General features: G+C 38.9%; 5 protein-coding genes across 5 annotated transcripts; 1 reads left to right on the forward strand and 4 right to left on the reverse strand.

Moving 5' to 3' along the window:
• Window positions 1-2,141: 2,141 nt before the first annotated feature.
• LOC306993290 (histone H2B-like) lies at window positions 2,142-2,604 on the reverse strand. Its single transcript, XM_079602963.1, has one exon. The coding sequence runs from the start codon at window positions 2,564-2,566 to the stop codon at window positions 2,192-2,194; it is 375 nt and encodes a 124-aa protein (XP_079459089.1). The 5' UTR covers window positions 2,567-2,604; the 3' UTR covers window positions 2,142-2,191.
• A 568-nt stretch (window positions 2,605-3,172) lies between these two features.
• LOC306993295 (histone H4-like) lies at window positions 3,173-3,716 on the reverse strand. Its single transcript, XM_079602969.1, has one exon. It carries the CDS (start codon window positions 3,701-3,703, stop codon window positions 3,392-3,394), a length of 312 nt encoding a protein of 103 aa, XP_079459095.1. The 5' UTR covers window positions 3,704-3,716; the 3' UTR covers window positions 3,173-3,391.
• Window positions 3,717-6,439: 2,723 nt separating this feature from the next.
• LOC306993270 (histone H3.2-like) lies at window positions 6,440-7,010 on the reverse strand (the record flags this gene model as incomplete). Its single annotated transcript, XM_079602943.1, has 1 exon — window positions 6,440-7,010. The coding sequence occupies one exon, from the start codon at window positions 7,008-7,010 to the stop codon at window positions 6,600-6,602; it is 411 nt and encodes a 136-aa protein (XP_079459069.1). The 3' UTR covers window positions 6,440-6,599.
• A 985-nt stretch (window positions 7,011-7,995) lies between these two features.
• On the reverse strand, window positions 7,996-8,382 carry LOC306993276 (histone H2A-like; the record flags this gene model as incomplete). Its single annotated transcript, XM_079602949.1, has 1 exon — window positions 7,996-8,382. One exon carries the CDS (start codon window positions 8,380-8,382, stop codon window positions 7,996-7,998), a length of 387 nt encoding a protein of 128 aa, XP_079459075.1.
• Window positions 8,383-9,631: 1,249 nt separating this feature from the next.
• LOC306993721 (piggyBac transposable element-derived protein 4-like) lies at window positions 9,632-18,802 on the forward strand (the record flags this gene model as incomplete). Its single annotated transcript, XM_079603717.1, has 6 exons — window positions 9,632-9,789; window positions 11,114-12,462; window positions 15,859-16,089; window positions 16,184-16,262; window positions 16,906-17,124; window positions 18,733-18,802. 6 exons carry the CDS (start codon window positions 9,632-9,634, stop codon window positions 18,800-18,802), a joined length of 2,106 nt encoding a protein of 701 aa, XP_079459843.1.
• Window positions 18,803-22,482: the final 3,680 nt, after the last annotated feature.

The following is a 22,482-nucleotide window of genomic DNA, read 5'->3' on the forward strand; positions in this document are numbered from 1 at the left end:
AGACAGGCCTCCTGTCATCCACAGGACAATAAAGACATCACAAACTAATCCAAGAGGCGGTAAAACCTTGGCAAATCTAAAAGAAAGATGAGATGACAAACCAAACCATGAAACCCATTCCACAAGACAGTTTTATTTTGTTACACAAAATCTTGACTCATGTCAAGTTAAATAGACAGGGGCTAAAACATTAGACCCCACAGCATCATGCTAGCTGAGGGTGGCATTCACAGAACCGGACAGCTGTGTCAAAATGTGCACAGTTACTGGCTTATGTCAGGTACGTTGACTCCACTGACATAGTTGAGGACTTTTTATTTTGTGAAGAACTGAAAGAACGAACGACGGGCAGATATTTTTGACAGCTTAAATAGATTCATAATGTCCGAGGGCTTCCAGTGGGAAAACTGTTTGGGCGTCTGCGGGTGCAATGACAGGCAATAAAAGTGGTCTTGTTGCTCGAGTTAGGGAGCTGGCCCCATTAGCTACTTTTACCCACTGTTTTTTACATCGAGAAGCCCTTGCCAGTAAGAAGCTGCACCCGGATTTAAATGATGTGTTGCAGACTTCCATCAAAATAGTAAATGCTATCAATGCCGGGGCACTCTCCTCACGACTTTTTACATCGCTATGCACTGAAATGGGCTCCGAACATCAGCACCTCCTGCTTCACGCCGAGGTCAGGTGGCTATCACGGGGTGGGGTGTTAACTCGTCTGCTTGAGCTGCGAGAAGAGGTCTCACAGTTTTTAGCAAATGTTAATTCTCCTCTTGCTGTACATCTGTCAGATGAAGAATGGTGCGTGAAGCTTGCCTATCTGTCGGACATTTTCACTCATATAAATGTACTGAATGAAAGCATGCAATGTCCATCATCATCCATCCTGACCTATATGGACAAGATCACAGCTTTTACCAGCAAGCTGAAATTGTGGAGATACCGAGTGGAAAAAGGAGTGTGGGACATGTTTCCATCACTGTGCGGAGTGTGCGCTAATGACGTTTTTTGTGCGCTAAAGTCCGCGTGAACCGGAAATTGCAAACGACTTCTCAAGTGTTGTGACGCATTTCCGAGTGAAAGGGAATATTGAACAGAGGGCAGGGTTTTGCTTCAGCGCTCCTCCTCTCCATCTCTCGCCCACAGCAGAGTAACGGGTTGAGGGCAGTGGTTAAGCGTTTAAACAACCCAAGCCATCAAGCCTATGACATCAGAAAAAGACCCATTCCAGACCGGAAGTAACTTTTCAGACTTTGATTAAAGATAACTTCGGCAAACAAATTTTTTCCGTGTATTAACTTGCACGGATTAATTGTTCACCACAAGACTAGTAATATCCGCTAACAAAGTAAATAGGGTCCATTTTGATTTCATGCCGACTTTAATGACGGTGCGCTAATGGCGCTAATTAAGTTTTAATTTAATTTTAACCGCCCATATAAACCCATTTAGGGAATTTGTGAAAAAGGAGACGAATAATGGTCAGACACCCTTTAAAACCCTTTATCCTCAGAACTTCATTGATTCTGAAACAACATTGTTAAACTTTAAAATACATGAATAGTTAATACAAACCCATTTGGCCGTTTGTGCACAATATGATATTTTCGTCTGCATTTTCACTTCCTAACTGTGGTATTATTTGGTTTGTTTCGTAAAACAGGATTCGTTTAATCGATTAAAGTGTAATATAAAAAATTGTTGAATTTTTTTGATGATATCGGTTTAAAGAAAACAATAATGTTGATGGTGTCGGTTTATTAGTGTGATAAGTTATTTACTAGTTATTTGGTTAAGTTCGTCCTGTAAAGAGATTTGTAATTGTCTTTTGTTGGTTGACATTTATAACCAAAATAATTATCTTTGTGACAGAGTGTGTGGCACTTAAAATATAGTATTTTTTACCCACTTCTCATGCAACTCTTGCAATGGTTTGAACTGGAATGACTAAAGTCTCTATCCGCTATCGACCTGATTTTTTTTTTTTTTTTTTTTTTAAACACGCAAATACGCATGAAATACTCTTAAGAGCAGTAGAATAAAAAGTGATTTCTGAGAAAACAGTGTTTACAGCGTTAATATTCACAATTCCATCAAAAACCTCATTGGTTAAATAATTAAACACAAAAGCTCTTTATCTGATAAAATGTGTGGCTCTTAAAAGAGCCTTTGGGTAGTTGAGGTCAGGCACGCCTCACTTCGAGCTGGTGTATTTGGTGACGGCCTTTGTGCCCTCGGACACGGCGTGTTTGGCCAGCTCTCCGGGCAGCAGCAGACGCACGGCGGTCTGGATCTCTCTAGAAGTGATGGTGGAGCGCTTGTTGTAGTGCGCGAGGCGAGACGACTCACCGGCGATGCGCTCGAAGATGTCGTTAACGAAAGAGTTCATGATGCCCATCGCCTTGGAGGAGATGCCGGTGTCAGGATGAACCTGCTTCAGGACTTTGTACACATAGATGGCGTAGCTCTCCTTCCTGGACTTTCTGCGCTTCTTTCCTCCCTTGACAGCGGTCTTGGTGACGGCCTTCTTTGAGCCCTTCTTAGGCGCGGACTTTGCTGGTTCAGGCATGATGACGCGAGATCACAAGACTGACGAATCAATGTAAACTCCAGTGCGATACAGAGGCTTTTATTCACTGCCCTATGCTAATATTTCGAAGCCATACGGGTTATTTCTGATTGACTGTTTTCATTGGCCAACCCCAAAACCTCATAGTTCATTGGACAACTCGAGAGGACAAAGAGCCAATCACAGGCGGATAAATGATAGTCCCGCCCACTGCCCCATTTTGAATGACACCCTCTCCTAAGTTTCATTGTTTCGTTTCCCGCTCTTTTATTCAATACTTTCTGAGAAAACAAGCGTTTCTAATATTTTGCATCATCGAGTAATTTTTAAACCCCTTATAAATCCATTGAGGGAGTTTGGGAGAAAAGAGGCGAACACACAAACACCCTTTAAAACAGTTTATCCTCGTGAAACTTTTGTTGAGATGTTTAAATGACAGAAAAACAAAACAAATACAAGCTCATTTGACCATTTGTGCAAGTTAAAATAACATTTTCATCTGCATCTTCACTTCTGTCAACTGTGGTAGCTTAACTGTTTTGATCTAATACATGAATATATATATATATATATATATATATATATTCTAATCAGTAGTCGTTAACATTGAACACTAACAGATCACAACTAAAAATTAAAACAAATGTTTGTTTTTAAGTCTCGATTTATAAGCGATTTCTTACTTCATCCTAGATTACAAAATCAAGACGTTTTAAAATAATTATATATGGTTAACATGGTCAAAACATGGACTCTTTATGTGGCAGAGTGTGTGGCTCTTAAAAGAGCCGTTGGGTTTGTGTGGTTTCTCCTGGTTTCAGGCGTTTATCCCCCGAAGCCGTACAGGGTGCGTCCCTGTCTCTTCAGCGCGTACACAACATCCATGGAGGTGACGGTCTTTCTCTTGGCGTGCTCGGTGTAGGTGACGGCATCGCGGATCACGTTCTCCAGAAACACCTTCAACACTCCGCGGGTCTCCTCGTAGATCAGACCGGAGATGCGCTTGACGCCGCCGCGGCGAGCCAGACGGCGAATGGCGGGTTTGGTGATTCCCTGGATGTTATCGCGCAAAACTTTACGGTGACGCTTAGCGCCTCCTTTCCCGAGTCCTTTACCGCCTTTGCCTCTTCCAGACATGATGAGGAATCACAATCAATTGATGGCAACAAATGTACATTCTCGCGTTGCACAGAGAACGTTTATATTTACTTACAGGACCTGATAGAAACCAGCACAGCGTCACATGACACACACACCCCTCCTCCAAAATATAGCAACACCACGCGTGATTTAAACCCAACCCTGACCTTTGTTTCATTAAAATTTGTGAAATGTATTTCACAAAGATCATGTTTTACAGTACTGGTTTATAATGTAAAGTGATTTTCTACAAGCTCACCAAGGTAAACGAAGAGGGACACAATATACATCACAATATTGAAGTAAAATTATTAAATTAGAGTGGCACATCTCTTTTATCTTCTATTTATGCCTGAATGTGTGTGTACATGTATCATTTAAGTGTTTTTTTCCCCTCTCCTTTTAAAAAAAACCTTGTTAGTAATGGGAAATTAGGAAACACAAACAATGGAGAAAATCTATGATGGAGACACAGACAAAATTATTGTATTAAAACTGCAATGCTAAAATGCAGGATTATGTTTGATACTCATACCGTCATTACTGACTGCATACAGTTTAACCAAAGACTGGAAAATGATCAGCAAAACATAATTTCATGCCACTTTTTAGCTGAACTCTGCAGGATGGTTGAAAATGTAGGGGAATTTTACTTTACTGAAAAGTGAAAGCAATTCAAATAATTTAATATGTAGAAGGAAAAATATTGCTTATTAATTAATAACTTGATTATAAATCATTCAAAAATATACATACATTGAAGCGGCAGTGGATTCCGGAATCGGACCCTTAAAACATTCAAAGATGTAGTCAACTAAATATAATAACATAATTTTAACATGTTATTATGGACATTTGTGATATTCTTTAATTCAAATGACATAGATTGTAAAATACTGTTGATCAACCTTTGTTCTTACCCAAATCTGGCCATGTCCGGGGATACAGATGTTTCAAAATGTGTTAAATATCAGCATGAACGACATATGACAACTTTATTTTTTAGCATATTCACAACTAATATTAGCAGCTTATTGTTTTTGTTTTTCACTGTAGAAAAGTAAGATTAATATTCTACTTTCCACAAAGTTTGGATGTCCAGCACCATGAAGTACAGAACATTTGAACCAAGTTATATTAACAACATACTCACAAGAGACTTAATTATAATAATAATAAAAACAAGGGAATAAACAGTATGAATCTTGTGGTGCACATTACCTGTTTAAAGGATAAATTAATATTAGTTTTAAGAAAATATTGTCACTGAAAACATTTATTTAAAAAATATTATTTTCAAAATAATGTGCTGCATATGCTATCTAGAATACTAATGTTTTCTACTATAAACTTTGAGGTGAACTCATTTATTATCAGGCATTATCACTCCGTCCTCACCCATTAAATTGTTTGGGGATTTACAGTTAAAGACCTAAGGACCAGATATGATGAATTAAGACCAGGGGTTAGAAGTGCAGTCAATTTAAAGTAAAAACATTGTCATTTACAGCATTTGTTTTCAGAAAATGACAGGAAGTGCAGTCAATTTAAGACAAGAGTCAGAATTATAAATACATTTTTACTGAAGATAGTTTACAGTTTCATCAGCAGAAGTCAGCTTCAAGACTCACAAGGAGTTTGTAGGCCGCCCCGCTTACAGTTACACAGATCACAGCAATTAAACCTTTCACTGAGGTCTAAGCTACATCCTTGCTTCAGGTTGAAAGACAAAGGCTAAGAAATAGACAAACATAGTAATTTTCCACACATAAACAGATGAATATCTCCATAGTTTGTACGGCTGCCACCAGGACCCTGAGTCAGGTACGAGTGGTCCTCCGAGGTCACACGACTGTGTCCAGGTGCCAGCATGTCGAAGAAAACAAGTCAGTCAATCTCCAATAATGCCAGTTGTTCCTAACTTTCCTTATATGATATAACGGTAAACAGGAGAATCTTCTCAAAACATCAAGATAATATGTTCTTTCTCTCAAGGAGAGGACACTTTTAATCTAACTGGAAAGTAAGGCTTTAACAAATAAAAGATATGGTGCATTACCCTAGAAAAGCAAATGTATATATTGACACATATTGAAGACCTTTCTCAAACACAAAACGAGTCCATATTTCATTTCTGGAAGCCGGGCTAAATGAGCAAGCACTGTTACTGCATTCCTGGCACGGGCCAGACCCTCCAGTCTCCTCTCAGATATTGAATACAGACATTAGAGAATACATTAAAGAACATTAATCACACTGGTAACTTCTAACAAAGTAAAATCTCATAATCTTAGAGAAGTCCTTCAACTCATGTGATATTTAAAAGGAAAAATATTGATTAATACCTTGATTATAATCACTTATCATCATTACATATACATTGAAGCAGCAGTTGATTCCAGAATCCCTTCAAAGTGAAGTATTCAACAATATAGCGTTATTTGACACTATTCTCAGCATACAGTAATCATCTCCACTCCCACATGATCACAGCATACACTGGTTCTCTTGAAGTGACATGATAACATGCGCTTAAATAAAGAGAACATTTCAAACGCTTTATAACCTACATGTATATTGACCTCTGACACTTCAGTTTGATACTGCAATAACGGTTTAGATGTCAATCACCAAACAGAATAATTTCAATGTTGTAATTTCTCTATATGTTTTCTTTTCACGTGATGTTAATGTAACGTTATTCGATGCAGTGCAGTATCTTTTTTTCGGGCACACCCTTTATCTGCTGCTGGTTATTCAAACCCAGAAGGTACTGAAACCAAATCACAGCGTTAATATTTTGCATTTTCAGCGTTACATTGGAAATTATCTCATTCAGTTTAAACTTGAGTGGCTCTTAAAAGAGCCGTTGTGGTTTGACGCAGACGCGGGTTTAGGCGCGCTCTCCGCGGATGCGGCGGGCCAGCTGGATATCTTTGGGCATGATGGTGACCCTCTTGGCGTGGATGGCGCACAGGTTGGTGTCCTCGAACAGGCCGACCAAATAAGCCTCGCTGGACTCCTGCAGGGCCATGACAGCGGAGCTCTGGAAGCGCAGGTCCGTCTTGAAGTCCTGAGCGATTTCTCTCACCAGCCGCTGGAAGGGCAGTTTGCGGATCAGCAGCTCGGTGGACTTCTGATAGCGGCGGATCTCCCGCAGAGCCACGGTCCCGGGCCGGTAGCGGTGAGGCTTCTTGACGCCGCCGGTGGCCGGAGCGCTCTTACGGGCGGCTTTAGTAGCGAGCTGCTTCCTCGGGGCTTTACCGCCGGTGGATTTACGAGCGGTCTGCTTGGTTCTTGCCATTGCTGCGGTCTTCTTCTCTCTGTCCTGCTTGCGCTGGAAATGCCGCTCTGTGTTATACACCCGCTTTTAAAGCATTGTAGCGCCACGAGCTCATAGTGTCGCGAGGATACAGGCCTTGTGATTGGCTAATACGTGATGTCTGCGCATGAGTGCCAGCCAATGGCTGCGCGTTTCCCGCTCGAACTGCTTTGTTCCTTTGCTCATCAAAAAGTGTACATAAGCTCTGGTCTTTATTATACTCGCAGTCGCATTGCTGTTTAGTTTATTTGCCAGACTCATGTCCAAAAAAACACGCAAGACAGGACAGATACAAAGAAAAAAAACAAACAAACAAACAGTAAAAAGAAAGCAAATACAAAAATTAAAATACATACAGACTTTTCAGCCAATGCACTCTCAGTCTGGATGTGTACCTGGAGCAGCTCACACATGGATTTGAGAGTGCTACCATGAACTGTTGATAGACTCATCCAGACGTTGTATTTATGTGTTCTGAAACACTCGCCTTAATTCCCAGTGATTGTGCAGATCTCGGATTAGTCACATTACAGTCTGTGTAAAAGCACTGCAGCGAGACAGGCACGGGTTTACATCCGTCCCGTAAAACAGCATTAATGGCAAAAGACCCAGAGTAACAATTTGAGGACCAATTTCAGTTTTCTGAATCTGATATGCAAACAGCTTTTTTTATATTTCAGATAATCTATTTTTATTATAAATAAACTGTAAAGGCTTGGTAGACAACTCGATTTCATTATTAGGTGAGATGGGTTGGGTAACAATGTTAGGGGGGGATCACGTGTGCACCAGATATACCTGTAGTCGTCGTTGCAGAGAAATGACACATTTTATAGATTGATGGGTCATCTTCCCCCTCATCCAAATTAAGTTTATGGTGCTTGTAGACAAAGAAAAGCGCTCAATGTCAGATAAAATGGGTGGCTCTTAAAAGAGCCGTTGTCTCAGTAACCCAGTCCTCATCGGCTTATTTGGATTTGGCGGGTTTCTCGGTCTTCTTGGGCAGCAGCACGGCCTGGATGTTGGGCAGCACGCCGCCCTGAGCGATGGTCACTCGGCCGAGGAGTTTGTTGAGCTCCTCGTCGTTGCGCACCGCGAGCTGCAGGTGACGGGGGATGATGCGGGTCTTCTTGTTGTCCCGAGCGGCGTTTCCAGCCAGCTCCAGGATCTCAGCGGTGAGGTACTCGAGCACCGCCGCCAGATAAACAGGAGCACCGGCACCGACGCGCTCGGCGTAGTTTCCTTTGCGCAGAAGCCTGTGAACACGGCCGACGGGGAACTGCAGTCCCGCCCTGGAGGAGCGAGTCTTAGCCTTCGCTCGGGCCTTGCCGCCAGTTTTGCCTCTGCCGCTCATTTTAGTTCAGTAGTTAGTTCAAAGATACAGAATGAAGATTTAGTGTTTCCACATACTGCATTTAAACGAGATTGCCAACCGCTCATTGGTTTAAATTCTGTAAAGATTCAAACCAATCACTGAACTTCCCTCCAAAGCCCCACCCCTTTCTGGCGGGGATTACTATGCAAAAACTTTCTCTCAGTGCAAGTTGCTTCCAGTTTCACAGCCAGGGCTTAAAAAAAATGAAATACAACTTGAGTAAAGAATATAATAAAATGGATGACAAAGTGACTTAAACCAATGACATAGAATTGTTGAATCTGAATTCTTAAAGTAGATACCAGTAGAAGAGCCTGAAAAAACATGACATAAATGCAACATGCATCTGTAAAATTGAAGTAAATGCAAATTTAACTCACCATTAAAGACAGAAACACAGTGCTACAAACTTAACCACTACAGTTCACTGTTCAGGACTTGAAGCTTTTCAAGGATTGAAGCTACTCTGCTGATGCAAAAAGGATGTCCTTATTAAATTGATACTCTGATGAACTCAGGGGCTTCCACCACAGGCAATGTCCTCAAGCAGGTCAGGGGCAGTAACAGCAAATACTAAATTTGAGGCCTCCTTTTTCTCAGCGATCACTTGTTGTTGTAAGCCTTACAATGAAAGGCATCTAAAGAATACAAAAACAAACAGGAATTTAGATCTGCACGATGTTCTAAAACCTTTGATTGGTACTTAGTGTATGACTGGCAGAAGGTGGGTCATAAATATCCGGAAATGTGCCTGTTGCAAATGTTTGTCTTTTTCAACACTGAAAAGCATTGAAATATCAACATTGATCCAATATTATTTAGCATTGAATTTTTAACCACAACCAAAATGATTATTCTGATGGAATTTCAACATTGAATCAATGTCACCTTGCTATCTGGAATTATATTCCGTTATGTCTTCTTTTCCTTTTTCCTTATTGTGTGAATCAAATGTTCTTTAATATTTTTGATATTTATTTTGTTCCTCGTATCTTATGATGCTTTGGAATCATTTAGAACATTATATGTGAAATATTTGTATCTATTTGTATTATTACATGTATAATTCTGAGGAAAAAAAGGTGTTGTCTTTTTAGCGCCGGTCTGGCCACACCCACCAATCATTCACATGCTAATAACTTGACATAAGCCAGAGAAGTCTGGTAAACGCCCCCTATCTATAGGATAAAATTGGCAAAACTTTTTTTGGCTTCATTGACCTTACATCATGGCACTTCACGCACGCGAGCAAGATCTCCAGATGACCACAGACAGTGAGGAAGAATTCACTTTCTCCTCAGAGTCCGAAGACGATGAAGACCTTGACGATGAAGAACTGCATTTTGAGGAGCGCTTTGATCCAGCACAGGACACATTTTCTGAAGAGTAAGTCATGTATTCTTATTTTAGTTATTCGAGTTATTAGTTATTAGTGTTAGACGTTTCAATCGCTGTTTCAGAGCTGTCCAGATGACATCTGACTGTTTTTAATATTATGGGTGATATTGTCCTGTGTTCATTTAGTAGCCTATGTCTTACAAAAAAAGCTTTTATTCTCTATAGGCTACTGTGAAGAGAGATCAAATTAAATATTCAGACTCTTGGTTAGCTTACATCATATTAATGTGGTTTGAGGCTTTATTACCTCCCCTTAATGCAAATATAGTGTTGGTAGCACAATCTGATAGCATTATTCGACTGAACATCTGCGTTTACTGTAAAATACTGGCTCATTAACGGAGCTTAACTGTGTTCTCCAATATCTGCTGAGGTGTAAATGCTTTGAACGTGCATAAGGTCGTCAATGCCCCTTCAACAGGCATGAAGCAGGAGACCATAATATATCCATTAATTGCCAATCACTTATGCATGCACTGGTGTGCCAACTTCTCCAATATCTGCTGAGGTGTAAATGTTTCAATGATGCCTCATCGTCAGGCATAAAGCATCAGCCACATTAATTGCCAATCACTTATGTATGCACTGGTGTGCCATCTTGGACATCCTAAGCTTACAAATGTTTGCTAATATCTGCTAATACAAGCACGACACCATAATATATCCATTAAAAAGCTTTAGAAAACTCACAATCACTTTGTTTGTATTATTTTACAGTATGTCATCAAAATTAATCTGTCAGTTGTAAAATATCAGGTAATGTGCACTTACTCATTAAGATTCTCAACCCGGCTAAAAACTGAACAATGCTTTTGTGCCGCCCCTGTGTGAGGTGCACGTGAAGGAAATACACTACTAAGAAAAGAAAAGGTACAAGCACACATATTAGTAAACATTTGTTAGCTTAGGATGTCCAAGATGGCACACCAGTGCATACATAAGTGATTGGCAATTAATGTATATGGCTGATGCTTTATGCCTGACGATGAGGCATCATTGAAACATTTACACCTCAGCAGATATTGGAGAAGGTGGCACACCAGTGCATGCATAAGTGATTGGCAATTAATGGATATATTATGGTCTCGTGCTTCATGCCTGTTGATGGGGCGTTCCAAATTACGGCGTTCCAAAATATCTTAATTTTTGTTGCAAAGATGAACGAAAGTCTTACGGGTTGGAACAAATTTTCATTAGTGTGTGAACTAACCCTTTAATGAGTGGGCAATATATCAGCATTATCTATGTATTAGTAATGGATGTTGTTGTGATCCTGTTGTCAGCATGCTCACTTTTGTGTTCTCCCCCACAGATGTGAGAATGACCAGATACCTGTTGCAAAGAGAGCCAAGAAGACTCTGTCATGGAGAGAAGAGACTGATGTCGACGTGGCCCCAAAGCCTCGGAGATTCCTGCCGGCACGGGAACCTGGGCCGCAGTTGAGTCTCGCTGACTCGCACTCCCCTGTGAGTCTGTTCAAACTGTTCTTCTCAGAGAGCGCCGTGTCAAATCTGTGCCACAACACAAACGCTCAGGCTGCCAGGGCACTTGCAAAGGGTCGCAAATACGGTTGGACAGATGTCAGTGTTGGCGAGCTGTACCGCTACATTGGACTCGTTTTCTACATGGCCATGGTGAAGATGAGCTCCATCGCTGACTACTGGCGGCAGGACAGTCTTTTCTCTGTGCCTTTTCCCGCCACAGTAATGCCTAGGGACCGATACCGCACCATTTCATGGAATTTGCACATGAGCCACCCAGATGCAGACACGGAAAATGACAAGAAGAGCGGCACAGCTGAACATGACCGACTTTTCAGGGTCAAACCCCTCATGGACACTATCCGTCTTGCGTGCAAAGCCTTCTATCATCCTAGAAGAAATTTAGCTGTGAAGGAAAGACTGGTGGCATGCAGAGCAAATACAGTAATGAGAAGATTCATGAAAGCCAAGCCAACAAAGCTGGGCTTCAAGTGTTTTGTCCTTACTGACTCGTCGAATGGATATACTGTGGACCTCTCTGTGTACACGGGCAATGACATCTTCCCCACAGACCATGGGCTTTCTTATGATGCTGTGATGTCTCTTCTGGACAAGAAAGTTTTGGGCTCTGGGTACCATGTGTACATGGACGATTTCTACACAAGTCCAAAGCTCTTAACAGACTTGTTTGCTATGAAGTTTGGTGCTTGTGGGACGTACAGAGACTATAGGAAGGACTTCCCACGGAGCTCATCTAATTCACTGACCAAAAAGTCCAGCAGGGGATCCATCCGGTGGATTCGGGACGGGCCTCTTGTGTGTGTGAAGTGGATGGACAAACAAGTAGTGTCTGTTTGCTCCACCATCCATGCTGCCTTTACAGGAGATCGAGTGCAACGAAAAGTGAAAGCACAAGATACATGGAGGACAAAGACTTTTGCATGTCCAGCGCCTGTGACCGCGTACAACCAGCACATGACCAGTGTTGACCCGTCCGATCAGCTGTTGCAGTACTACACTGCACAGCACAAAACCATGAAGTGGTACAGAAAAGTATTTCTACACTTCTTGGACGTTGCTGCCACCAACGCTTTCATATTGCACAAGGAGCTACACGGCAACATGACACATAAGGAGTTTATGGAAGAGCTTATTGAAGAGCTCTGTGGTGTCTCAGAAAGTAACACCAAAACACACCAGTAGTGACCATGTGCCGGTTCCAGGAGCTGAGCTGACCTCCGATGTCAGAAATATTGCCACTGCTGGTCGCCGCTTGTGTGTTCATTGCAAAGCTGTGCATGGAAAGAAGCAACTAACTCCATGGAAATGCCAGGGATGTGACGTTCACTTGTGTCTTCATTTGAACAGGAACTGTTTCCAGGAATGGCACAAAGGTGTGTGAGTGTGTTCAAATCTGGGTGCACAAAAATTTGCCTTTTTTTATTTGATTTTGTGTATACTGTGCACTATGATTTTTAATAAACTACACAAAAGTCTCAATTAAATACTGTTTATACCTGTAATTTTACACAAAATCTTGTGTTTTTCTTTAGCTTTTTAATGTTTAATGAAAGATATTTTCTTGTGTAAAAACAAAAGTATCTATAAATTCAGGTTGAACACTGCCATATATAAATAACCAGTCTCTTAAAACAATGTTTATTTAATAGTTATTTAATAAAAAAACATTATAACAGTTTTAAAACTAGTAATGGATAAGCAATTTTATAAAGCACATAAAAAAGGGAACCAAAGTTATACAATTTAATTTACAAAATTACAAACAAATTAGGTCTTTCATTACAACAGAGGCTGCCAAATCCTATCGCCATTGTATGATTTTTTTTCTTACATTGAATATTGCTTTACAGTCTGGTCATTTGCTGGTGTCACTGCATTAAAACCCATTGATCAACTTTATAAAAAAACTGTTAAGGTTTTTGATAGAAAACCACAGTCGTTTCACCTTTGTTCAATCCTAGTGAAGTATCAATTCCTAAGTTTTGAAAATCTTAAAGTTTTTAAAAGTAGCTGTCTTATTTATAGGTCATTGAATGGAATGGCCCCACCACCCCTGGGGGATTTTATTAAAAAGAGAAATAGTAAAACTAGTACGAGGTCAATTACTCGGGGGGACTGTGAAGTACTTTTTAGAAAGTCTACGTTTGCACAAAATGTCCTCTCTATTAAAGGCTGCACAAATTGGAACAGTATGCCCACAGAAATTAGAGGTAACCCCACCTTTGCATCATTTAAGAAACAGCTAAAAAGATGGCTCAATAATAATAAAAAATTTGAACATTAGGTTAAAAGGTAGATTTCGATAGGTATAGATTTATTTATATTTTTATACAGTAACAAGTAGATTTATATTTTTATACAGTAATAAGCATGCGATGTCTATGCACAGGCATTTACGATAGGTACTCTTAATGTTTTGTAGCTTTATGTTCATTAGTTGTTATGTATGTTGTTTGTGCTTTTTTTCTTCTTCTTTTGTATGTCTGGGACTACGGATGGAAACTAGCACTGTGCTAAATCCGGCGTATTTACGTCAATTTCGTTTGTACGTTCATTAATATGCACTGTCCCTTCTAAATAAACAGAATAAAAAATAAAATAAAAAAAAGCAATTGCTTAGTATAACAATACAACAATTTGTAAAAAAAAAAAAAAAAAAAAAGTACACTGTCGAATAATAATTAAACATTTTATCTTCAAAACCTGTCACTGGTCGACAGATGAGTTTCAAGGGGTCATACAAACAAACAATTGAAGCTGCCAAAGTCCTACAAATTTGCCCCTTGGCCTCTGTCCATCATGGCCTCCTCATCATCCCCATACACTGATTGGCTTCATCACTGTCTGCTCTCCACCAGTAAGCTGGTGTGTGGTGGGCGTTCTGGCGCAATATGGCTGCCGTCGCATCATCCAAGTGATGCTGCCCATTGGTGGTGGTTGAGGAGATTCCCCCCTTCTATGTTTCTATGTAAAGCGCTTTGAGGTCTCAGATAAAGCGCTAAATGTAATGAATTATTATTATCTGTCTCAAAATAACTGTTTTCAACAGATCAATCCTTATTTATAAACAAATGTATTATGTATAAAAGTTGAAGAACATTTAATGCAAACCCAAAAAAGCTGCATCTAGCTTATAATCTCTTGAATATGAAAGCACAACAAACAATACATGCATTTGTCTTAACCCTTGTGCGCTGTTCGGGGGCTTTTTGACCCACAACTTTCATTCATGGGGATAACATGGATAATTTGACATGGTTTAGTTTAAGATTTTTGCACATCTTTTGGAAAATGCAGTTTTAAAACCAGTATGTGGCTGCAGAGCTCCACTATTTGCTATTTGACTAACTGAAAGTACGGTGGCCGAGAGAGCTCAACGCGCTGCAACTGAAGAAAACACATGCAAATAGAAAAAAACACATGCAAATAGAAAAAAACACATGCAAATAGAAAAAAACACATGCAAATAGAAAAAAACACATGCAAATAGAAAAAACCCCACCAGCGAATAAGAAAACATCTTCATCAGTTTTACAACTAACGTGCGTCCCAATACTCACAACACAGCCAAATACGGAAACTCGCTGCAAATACGGAAACGCGCTGCAAATACGGAAACGCGCTGCAATTAAAGAAACGCGCTGCAATTACAGAAACGCGCTGCAAAAGTTCACAACACAACGGAAATGTTTCGAGGGGAACCAAATAAGTGACGAACCCGGTAGGGACATGCTTATAAGACCTTTATAAGACCTCATCAGTGGTGTTGTCGTCTGTCCATGACCTGAAAGGTGAGTTATTTTTTACTTTATTTAAAAATCCTGGAAGGAAATATTGATAATATTGAGCTATATTTACATTTCAGTGAGAATAAGTGTTGAATAACTTTTGTGTATGTTGGGGTAATCACCATAAGCATTTCTCTTACTGTATATCTGTGTTTTTCCTTCCAAGTAAAAATGAATGCTATAAAAAGGTCTAGGCTATATCAGTGGCATTAATTTTCTTAGTTACATCATGTTGATATCGTTTTGCACTAAGCAGTCACATTGTTCCTCTTCCAGGTTATGTATTGTCCATATTGTGGACTTGAATTGGCTGGATATATTGGGTGCTTTTGTGGTTCCTGTGGTAGCAACATTAGATTTCTGGCACCCTTTCTACAGAATGGTAAGCTCTGCTAAAAAAATCAACATAAAGACACCGTGATAAACCTACAAATGTGATTGTGATTATTTTTGGCTGATTAAACCTCCTAAAATCTCATGGGTCAATGTGAACCTGTTTCACATTTGTTGTCTGAAAAATTGGTAATCTTTATTTTTTGACCTCATTAAGGGTCATGGACATGTCTGCAAGTTGTGTACAATGTGTTATGAAAAATGTATGTTAATGATTATGTTAAGAGTAATTTGGACTCTTAACACTTTCATATTCATAAGACCCAAAATAGAAACCTTTCTTTCATGTACATTCTTGTTATGTGCTGTGAATGTGATGGTGATGGAGCTACCCTTCATTTTTTTATAATGACGCTGTTCTCTTTTCCCTTCAGGCCCAGAAACAGTGTCAGCTGAACTCACAGAGGCAGACCTTATCCACAAATATTTCTCAGAGGGCCACACATATGAAGTGATCCTTGATTTTCTTGCAACAAAGCACAATATTTTCCTGAGTCTGAGCACCTTAAAGAGAAGGCTAAGAAATGCAGGCCTAACAAGGAGGACAGAGTATACTCCCATTGACACTGTGAATGCCGCTATTACACATGAACTGACAGGTGCAGGTCAGCTTTTGGGTTACAGAGCACTGTGGCAGACATTGCGACAGAAGTATTTCCTGACAGTTAAAAGGGATGATGTAATGCATACAATTCGCAGGCTGGATCCATCTGGAGTTCAACTTCGCCATAGGCACAGATTTGTCCGAAGAGGATACATTACAGCAGGACCAAACCAAGTGTGGCATGTCGATGGGTATGATAAGCTCAAACCATTTGGTGTTGCCATCAGTGGCTGTATTGATGGCTTTTCTAGGAAAGTGATGTGGCTCAGCAGTGGCAGCTCTAATAACGACCCAGGGATAATTGCTTCCTATTACATGCAGTGTGTATCAAACTTTGGACTTCCAGCACGCCTTCGCACAGACTGTGGGACAGAAAATGGCACTATGGTAGCCATTCACTGTGCATTAAGAGCACAGCATACAGATGATTTTGCAGGAGCCCTCAGTCACATGTATGGCACCTCAACTGCAAATCAACGAATTGAAAGTTGGTGGTCCTTTTTCAGGAGGCAAAGGTAAAGTCCTTTTAAAAATAATTGCAAATGTAATGCTACTTATTAGTCTGTTGTGTTTTTTTGTGTGTTTTAACATGACTGAGGGTTTAAGCTGTGCCACAGCATATACCATAACACTAGACTAAATGTGATGCAAATCTTTTTCCTTATGCTTTAAAGTTTTATTTACATGGATGTTTAAAATAATTTAAAAAAAAATGTTATACAGTTTAAATAATAGCATTTGTTTTAGAAATCATGTCCATATAACATTTATTCAGCACTAAAGTAAAACATTGTGTATACTGTCATTTCATCGTTAGGACACAGTTCTGGATTGAGCTCTTCAGTGACCTGAGAGAGAGGCACCTTTTCAATGGCAGCCATGAGCATAAGTGTCTTCTACGGTATGTCTTCTTGAGCATCCTGCAGAAGAACTTTGATGAGTACAGACAACTTTGGAACAACCACACCATCCGACCTGTTCGTCAGTCTCGATGTCATTCTGGTAAACCAGAAGCAATGTATCACCTGCCTCACAGGTTCGTATTTATCCATACAATGTGTGACCATTTTCATTAAAAACCAGATTCCATTTTCACGTGAAATTGAATAATTAATTATCGCAGAAATGTAATCATTAATTATTGAATCATTACTATAGGGTTGCCTATAGCTGACGCAGAAGAGTATAGTGGAATGTCTCAAAAATGTCTACTTGGCACTCTTTCCACAAATCCCTCACTTGACGATTATCCTATTATTTTAAATCAGAAAAAAAAAAACAGATATTCAGATATTCTTAGACAAAAAAAAAACACATTCCACAACAAAACACAAATGTACAATGCACAACACAAAAAAAGGTGGATTATTAAGATACAGTACCACAAAGTGCCTTTGTAGTAGAAGCAAATATAATGACGATATTTGACAACAGAGGAGGACCTCTCAATCAACTTTTGGCTGACTTGTCATCAAATTCAAAACCATTAAAAAAATAGATGTTGGGTTATAATTTATTACTGCTGGGGAACTGACTTGCAGAATTATTATAAAAAAAATTTTTTACCTTAGCCATAGTAGCTTTTAATATAAAAATTTGAAAATGAGTTGACTTGCAGTGTTTTGATTTCTGACTGGCCTTAGGTTTGGTGCAAGAGATTGTGGATTCCCAGTGTCACAGGAAGTGATTCAAGAGGTTGAGGACATTCTACCACCGCAGCGAAGTCTTTGTGGTGATGGTAATCTCCAAGTTCATTTTGCAGACTTAGAGAGACAGAGTGGGCTGTCTCGACCAGTAAACTGGATAAATGCTGTTGAGCATTACATAACACTCAAAAATATGTCTGGACTTTAAAATCATTAGTTTCTTATAATCTGATATGCCATTACAGTTAAGTCTTCTCATAATCTACTGGGTTGCTTGATCTGCTATTTGCAAAGAACATTTATGCTTCCAGGAGGATATCGATTTTTTAGATCCTGTGAACAGCCCTCACATACTTTAAAGTGTTATATAATCCCTATTTTAGCCTACTTATCTAGACAGTATAGTGTAACTTCTTAACTGCTGACTGGTTAGATAATTGTGCAGAAGTCTTAAGATTTTATTATTTTTTAAAGATTTTATTTTATTTTTGTAACTTTGTTATTTCTAAAGTACATCAAACACCTTTATACATTTTAAACAACTTTATTTGTTTTTGAACACGCCATGCATTTATGTACAAAAAAAAAAGTTTTGGTCCTTGACTTCACAATGTCTTTTGTGAAAATAATAAACTTGTTCCACAAAACTCAGCGGTATATCAATAAAAAATCAAAACTTTTAACCTGAGTTTTCCTTCCTTTAATCAAGTGGCTTGAAATGTTTAACTAACTATAACTAAAGTGCAAGTTTATAGTAAAGAAAAAAGATGACACTTTTCAATAAAACTTTGAATTCTGACCTAAACTCTGGTCTATCTAATGTTTATTTTAAGGAAGCCCAAATCCAGGTGAGTTTTGCAACCCGCAATCCATGGCTTCTTGAAACTCTTCATAACTTGCTACAATTGGAATTTTTATTGTATTGGCACAAACATTTGCCATGGGAAATTGTGAGGTTTTTTGAAATACTAGCTGTGGCTGCGGCTGTATTGCTGCAGGAGGAACTTCCTTCAGCCCAGTCCCAAACATGAGGACGTCTTCCAAAGAAGGACCAGTCTCTTTTTCTAGGGAGAACAAAATAATTTTTTTTAGACATGATATTGTTTAGTTTGTTTCCGTTTACTTTCAAATCAGTGTAGTAATCACCTTGCACCTGTAAAAAGGTTTGATAACAGTGCTTTTGTTGTATGGAGGTGGTTTGCAGAGGTGTAAAATCCAGTTGTGTATTCCAGAAAGCAAGGTTAACTTACCGTCAGATATACCTTGAACTATCAATTGATTAACCCAAACGTTGCATACTCAAGGAATGTTGGTTCAAAAAACACATCAGAGGAGTAAGTTCCTCCAACCCAGAGTATGTTCCCAGTTAACAGACAAGACATTCTCAACAGAGCGATTAATCGATTCACCAGGGAAACTTGGTGATTTACATAGCCTAGCACATCACTATTTGGTGGTTGTGCAATAATTTTTTCAATCTTTATTCATTGAGAATAAGGATTATATTGTTAATATGATGCTAATTAATTGAATGCAGATCAATGTCTAAGATGCAATAACATAAATAATAAAATATATTTGAATTTAATAAACATTATATTAAATTTTTATAATAGTGCTTTAAAATTAATATATAATAATATTGCATATTAGTGATTTAGTATTTATATATAATATTGCATATTATTTAACTGTAACTAAACTATTTTGTTATATTAATATTCATTATATAATGCATCTGAATAACCCTTAAGCAAACTAACCCTGGTTGCTATGGCTACTTACATACCCTGAGATTTACCTCCTTTTTTGGAACTGAAAGTTGAGTTTATCCACTTACTTATGTAACAGGTACAGAAAGTGTACTGTTAAATGTATGTAGTTTATTAGAATTTTCACAAAATTGTTCGTTTACATACCTGATATGACTGCCTAAGTGAAATGAGTACCTTTCCCTTTAATTGATATGAGTCAATCAATATAATTTCCTGTTCTGTCCCCTCCTCTTCCTCTTTGCATTGGTGATGCAGTGGAGAGGTGAGGTTATTTTGGGCTTCTGATAATCTTTCTTAATCTTTATTTTAATTGTTGCTTTTATGTCTATATTTTCACTCTAATTTATGTATATAATATTATTTTACCTATCTGTGTGGTTATTTTAGTCATTTCATCCCGTTTAAGTTATATTTTTGCATCTGGGCCTAAATGTGGAAAAGAGAGCACGTGATAAGTGTACATCACATGTGTTTTATAGGTAAAGCAAGGGCGACTCTCACTTAAGAGGCTGATTACATTTGTTTGTACATCAGGTATGTTTTTCTGTTACGTGTGTTTTTTTGTTCTATGTGATTTATTGCGCTCTTTGCATTGGTGATGCAGTGGAGAGGTAAAGCAAAGGCGACTCTCACTTAAGAGGCTGATTACATTTGTTTGTACATCAGGAATACAATCTGTGAAACTGCCGCATGCTGTCCCTGATTCTTCATTCACGACCGAAAACACAACGCAGACAACAGACCAGTTACACTTACTCTTAAACATAACCAGGTATGTCACATTACCTGCTTTCTGGAATACACCCCAGGTTCAGAAAATAAAAGTCCTCCTTAGTATTTTCTTCCAATCACCTGTATTTGCTAATTAGCACCGTTTTTCAACCAGGAGATAAGTGAAATTAGCGGGCTGGTTCATGGGTGGAACAAACATATGGCTGGACTTTTACTCTGACCCCTGGACTTTACACCTCTGGTGGTTTGTCAGTTCTCCTAAACCACATGTGGCATAATGGAACCCAGTTTAAATTATTATGGACCGTATAGAAAGCAATTGTGGATTTGCCCTTTGTGTAAAACACTAAGGTTCTTTGAACTGATGTACATTTCTGACAGAAATTACTTTATCTCAATGTTTGCTGTAGTGATAATTCAGCACATTTCTTAAGATTTTAACCATAAATAATACCTTCCAGGTAGAGCAGATAATCTCGCCAGTAGCTCAGTACTCTGGCCTCCTCCTGACGGTTGGTGCTACCAGGTTGACTGAACTGCACGTGGAAGATATTCTCTACAACATCAGCTGTCAGCTTGGTCTCAGTGTAGCACATGAATGAAAAGAACAGTGAAGGATGCTGTTCCAAGGCATTGACAAAATCAAGAGTTGCTAGTCCCTCTTTGAACCTACAAAAAGTTCCAAGTCACAAGGGGGTTATGTAAACTACTGAAAGATATAAAGATTATAATAATATTTAACATATTAAAGTTTTGTTACATGCCCACAGGTTAAGTAGAATATTATAGCCTACCTCTGGATGGAAACGTGGTTTCGGTAGATGAAATACCACTGAATGTAATCATCTACTACTTTTTTCTTATCCTCGAGAGTCCTCATGTATCTATAGCAGCCTGCTGTCTGCAGCATGCTGGAGTGTGTTTCTGTGAGTACCTGGAGTTCACTCAGTGATGTAGCATTCTTAATCTAGAGGAAAATAAAAAGCAGTGACATTTATTTATTTTCATTGGACTAGATAACAGGCCACATTATAGTACATTCATACAAATTAGTTAAGCTTTGACTATTCATAATTTTTCTTTTTTTTAAAGTGGATTGTAATGACAAACCACTGATAAAAATAAAGCAAGATGGGATCATCTAAACCGAATAGCATACATACAAACAAAGCAAAAATGTATACATTTCTTTGACCTTGGTTGGTAATGGCAACCAAAACATCTGATTCTGAATAAATTGACATTTTGAGGGATTAAATTAAAAAACTAATTAATTCATATTGATAATAATATAGGTTAGAACTACTACTTTGAATTTACACTCAATGCCCATATAAAAGTGTACCCTCTATTACAGTATTGTAATAGAGCATACACTTTTATAAAGTTTTTTATAGCTTTCTTGTAGCTCAAACAGTAGAGCGTTTAAAAAAGGTCATGGGTTTGATTGATGAGTGTACCTTGAAATGCAATGTAAGTCAATTTGGATAAAAGAGTCTGCCAAATGCATAAAAGTGAAAAGTAAAGTATTGACAATCATACTGTTTGTACAGTTATTAAGGTATCAATACTAAGGATAGTTGTGTGTCAGTTGATGAAAGTAATGTCTCGAAATTGTTTGTAATCCCAGCCTAACAAATTACCAGAGGTGGGTAGAGTATCCAAAAACTGTACTCAAGTAAAAGTACAAGTACTTCTAGAAATATTTACTCAAAGTAAAAGTAATGCCTGGTTCAGATTACACGATTTTAGCCCGATTTTGGCACGATTCGTTTGACGCAGGGTGTCGTGGGGATTCGTAAACGACAACGGGCGTCGGGACGCAAGATTTGATCGTTTCATCTCGTATAGTGTGTCATAGTGGGCGACAACCTACGTCGCGTCTGCGATGCTTCACGACATCACGACAAAAAGACTAGCATGTTTGATTTTTTTTCGGTCCTCCACGACGAGAGTGAGTGAGTGAGCGAGCGAGACAGAGTGTGTGCTAGTGAGTGTGTGTGCTAGGGTGACCACCTGGCTATATTGCTCTGTTGCAGGTCAGACCTGATTTCGCGGGACACGAGGGAGATAACTTACTATTATTATAGGTGAATAAATATTGATTTTATATTAACGTTAGATGTCTTTGCTAGCTTAAAAATGTTAGTCTATGACGGCGCTGACCGGCGCTGTGAACGTCACTAATAGCCTAATATAAAACTCATTTTAACAGCACGGGTCTATTCAATCTAAATAATT

This window comes from Phoxinus phoxinus (assembly GCF_949152265.1).
Source record: "Phoxinus phoxinus genome assembly, chromosome: 25".
NCBI classification, from domain to species: domain Eukaryota; kingdom Metazoa; phylum Chordata; class Actinopteri; order Cypriniformes; family Leuciscidae; genus Phoxinus; species Phoxinus phoxinus.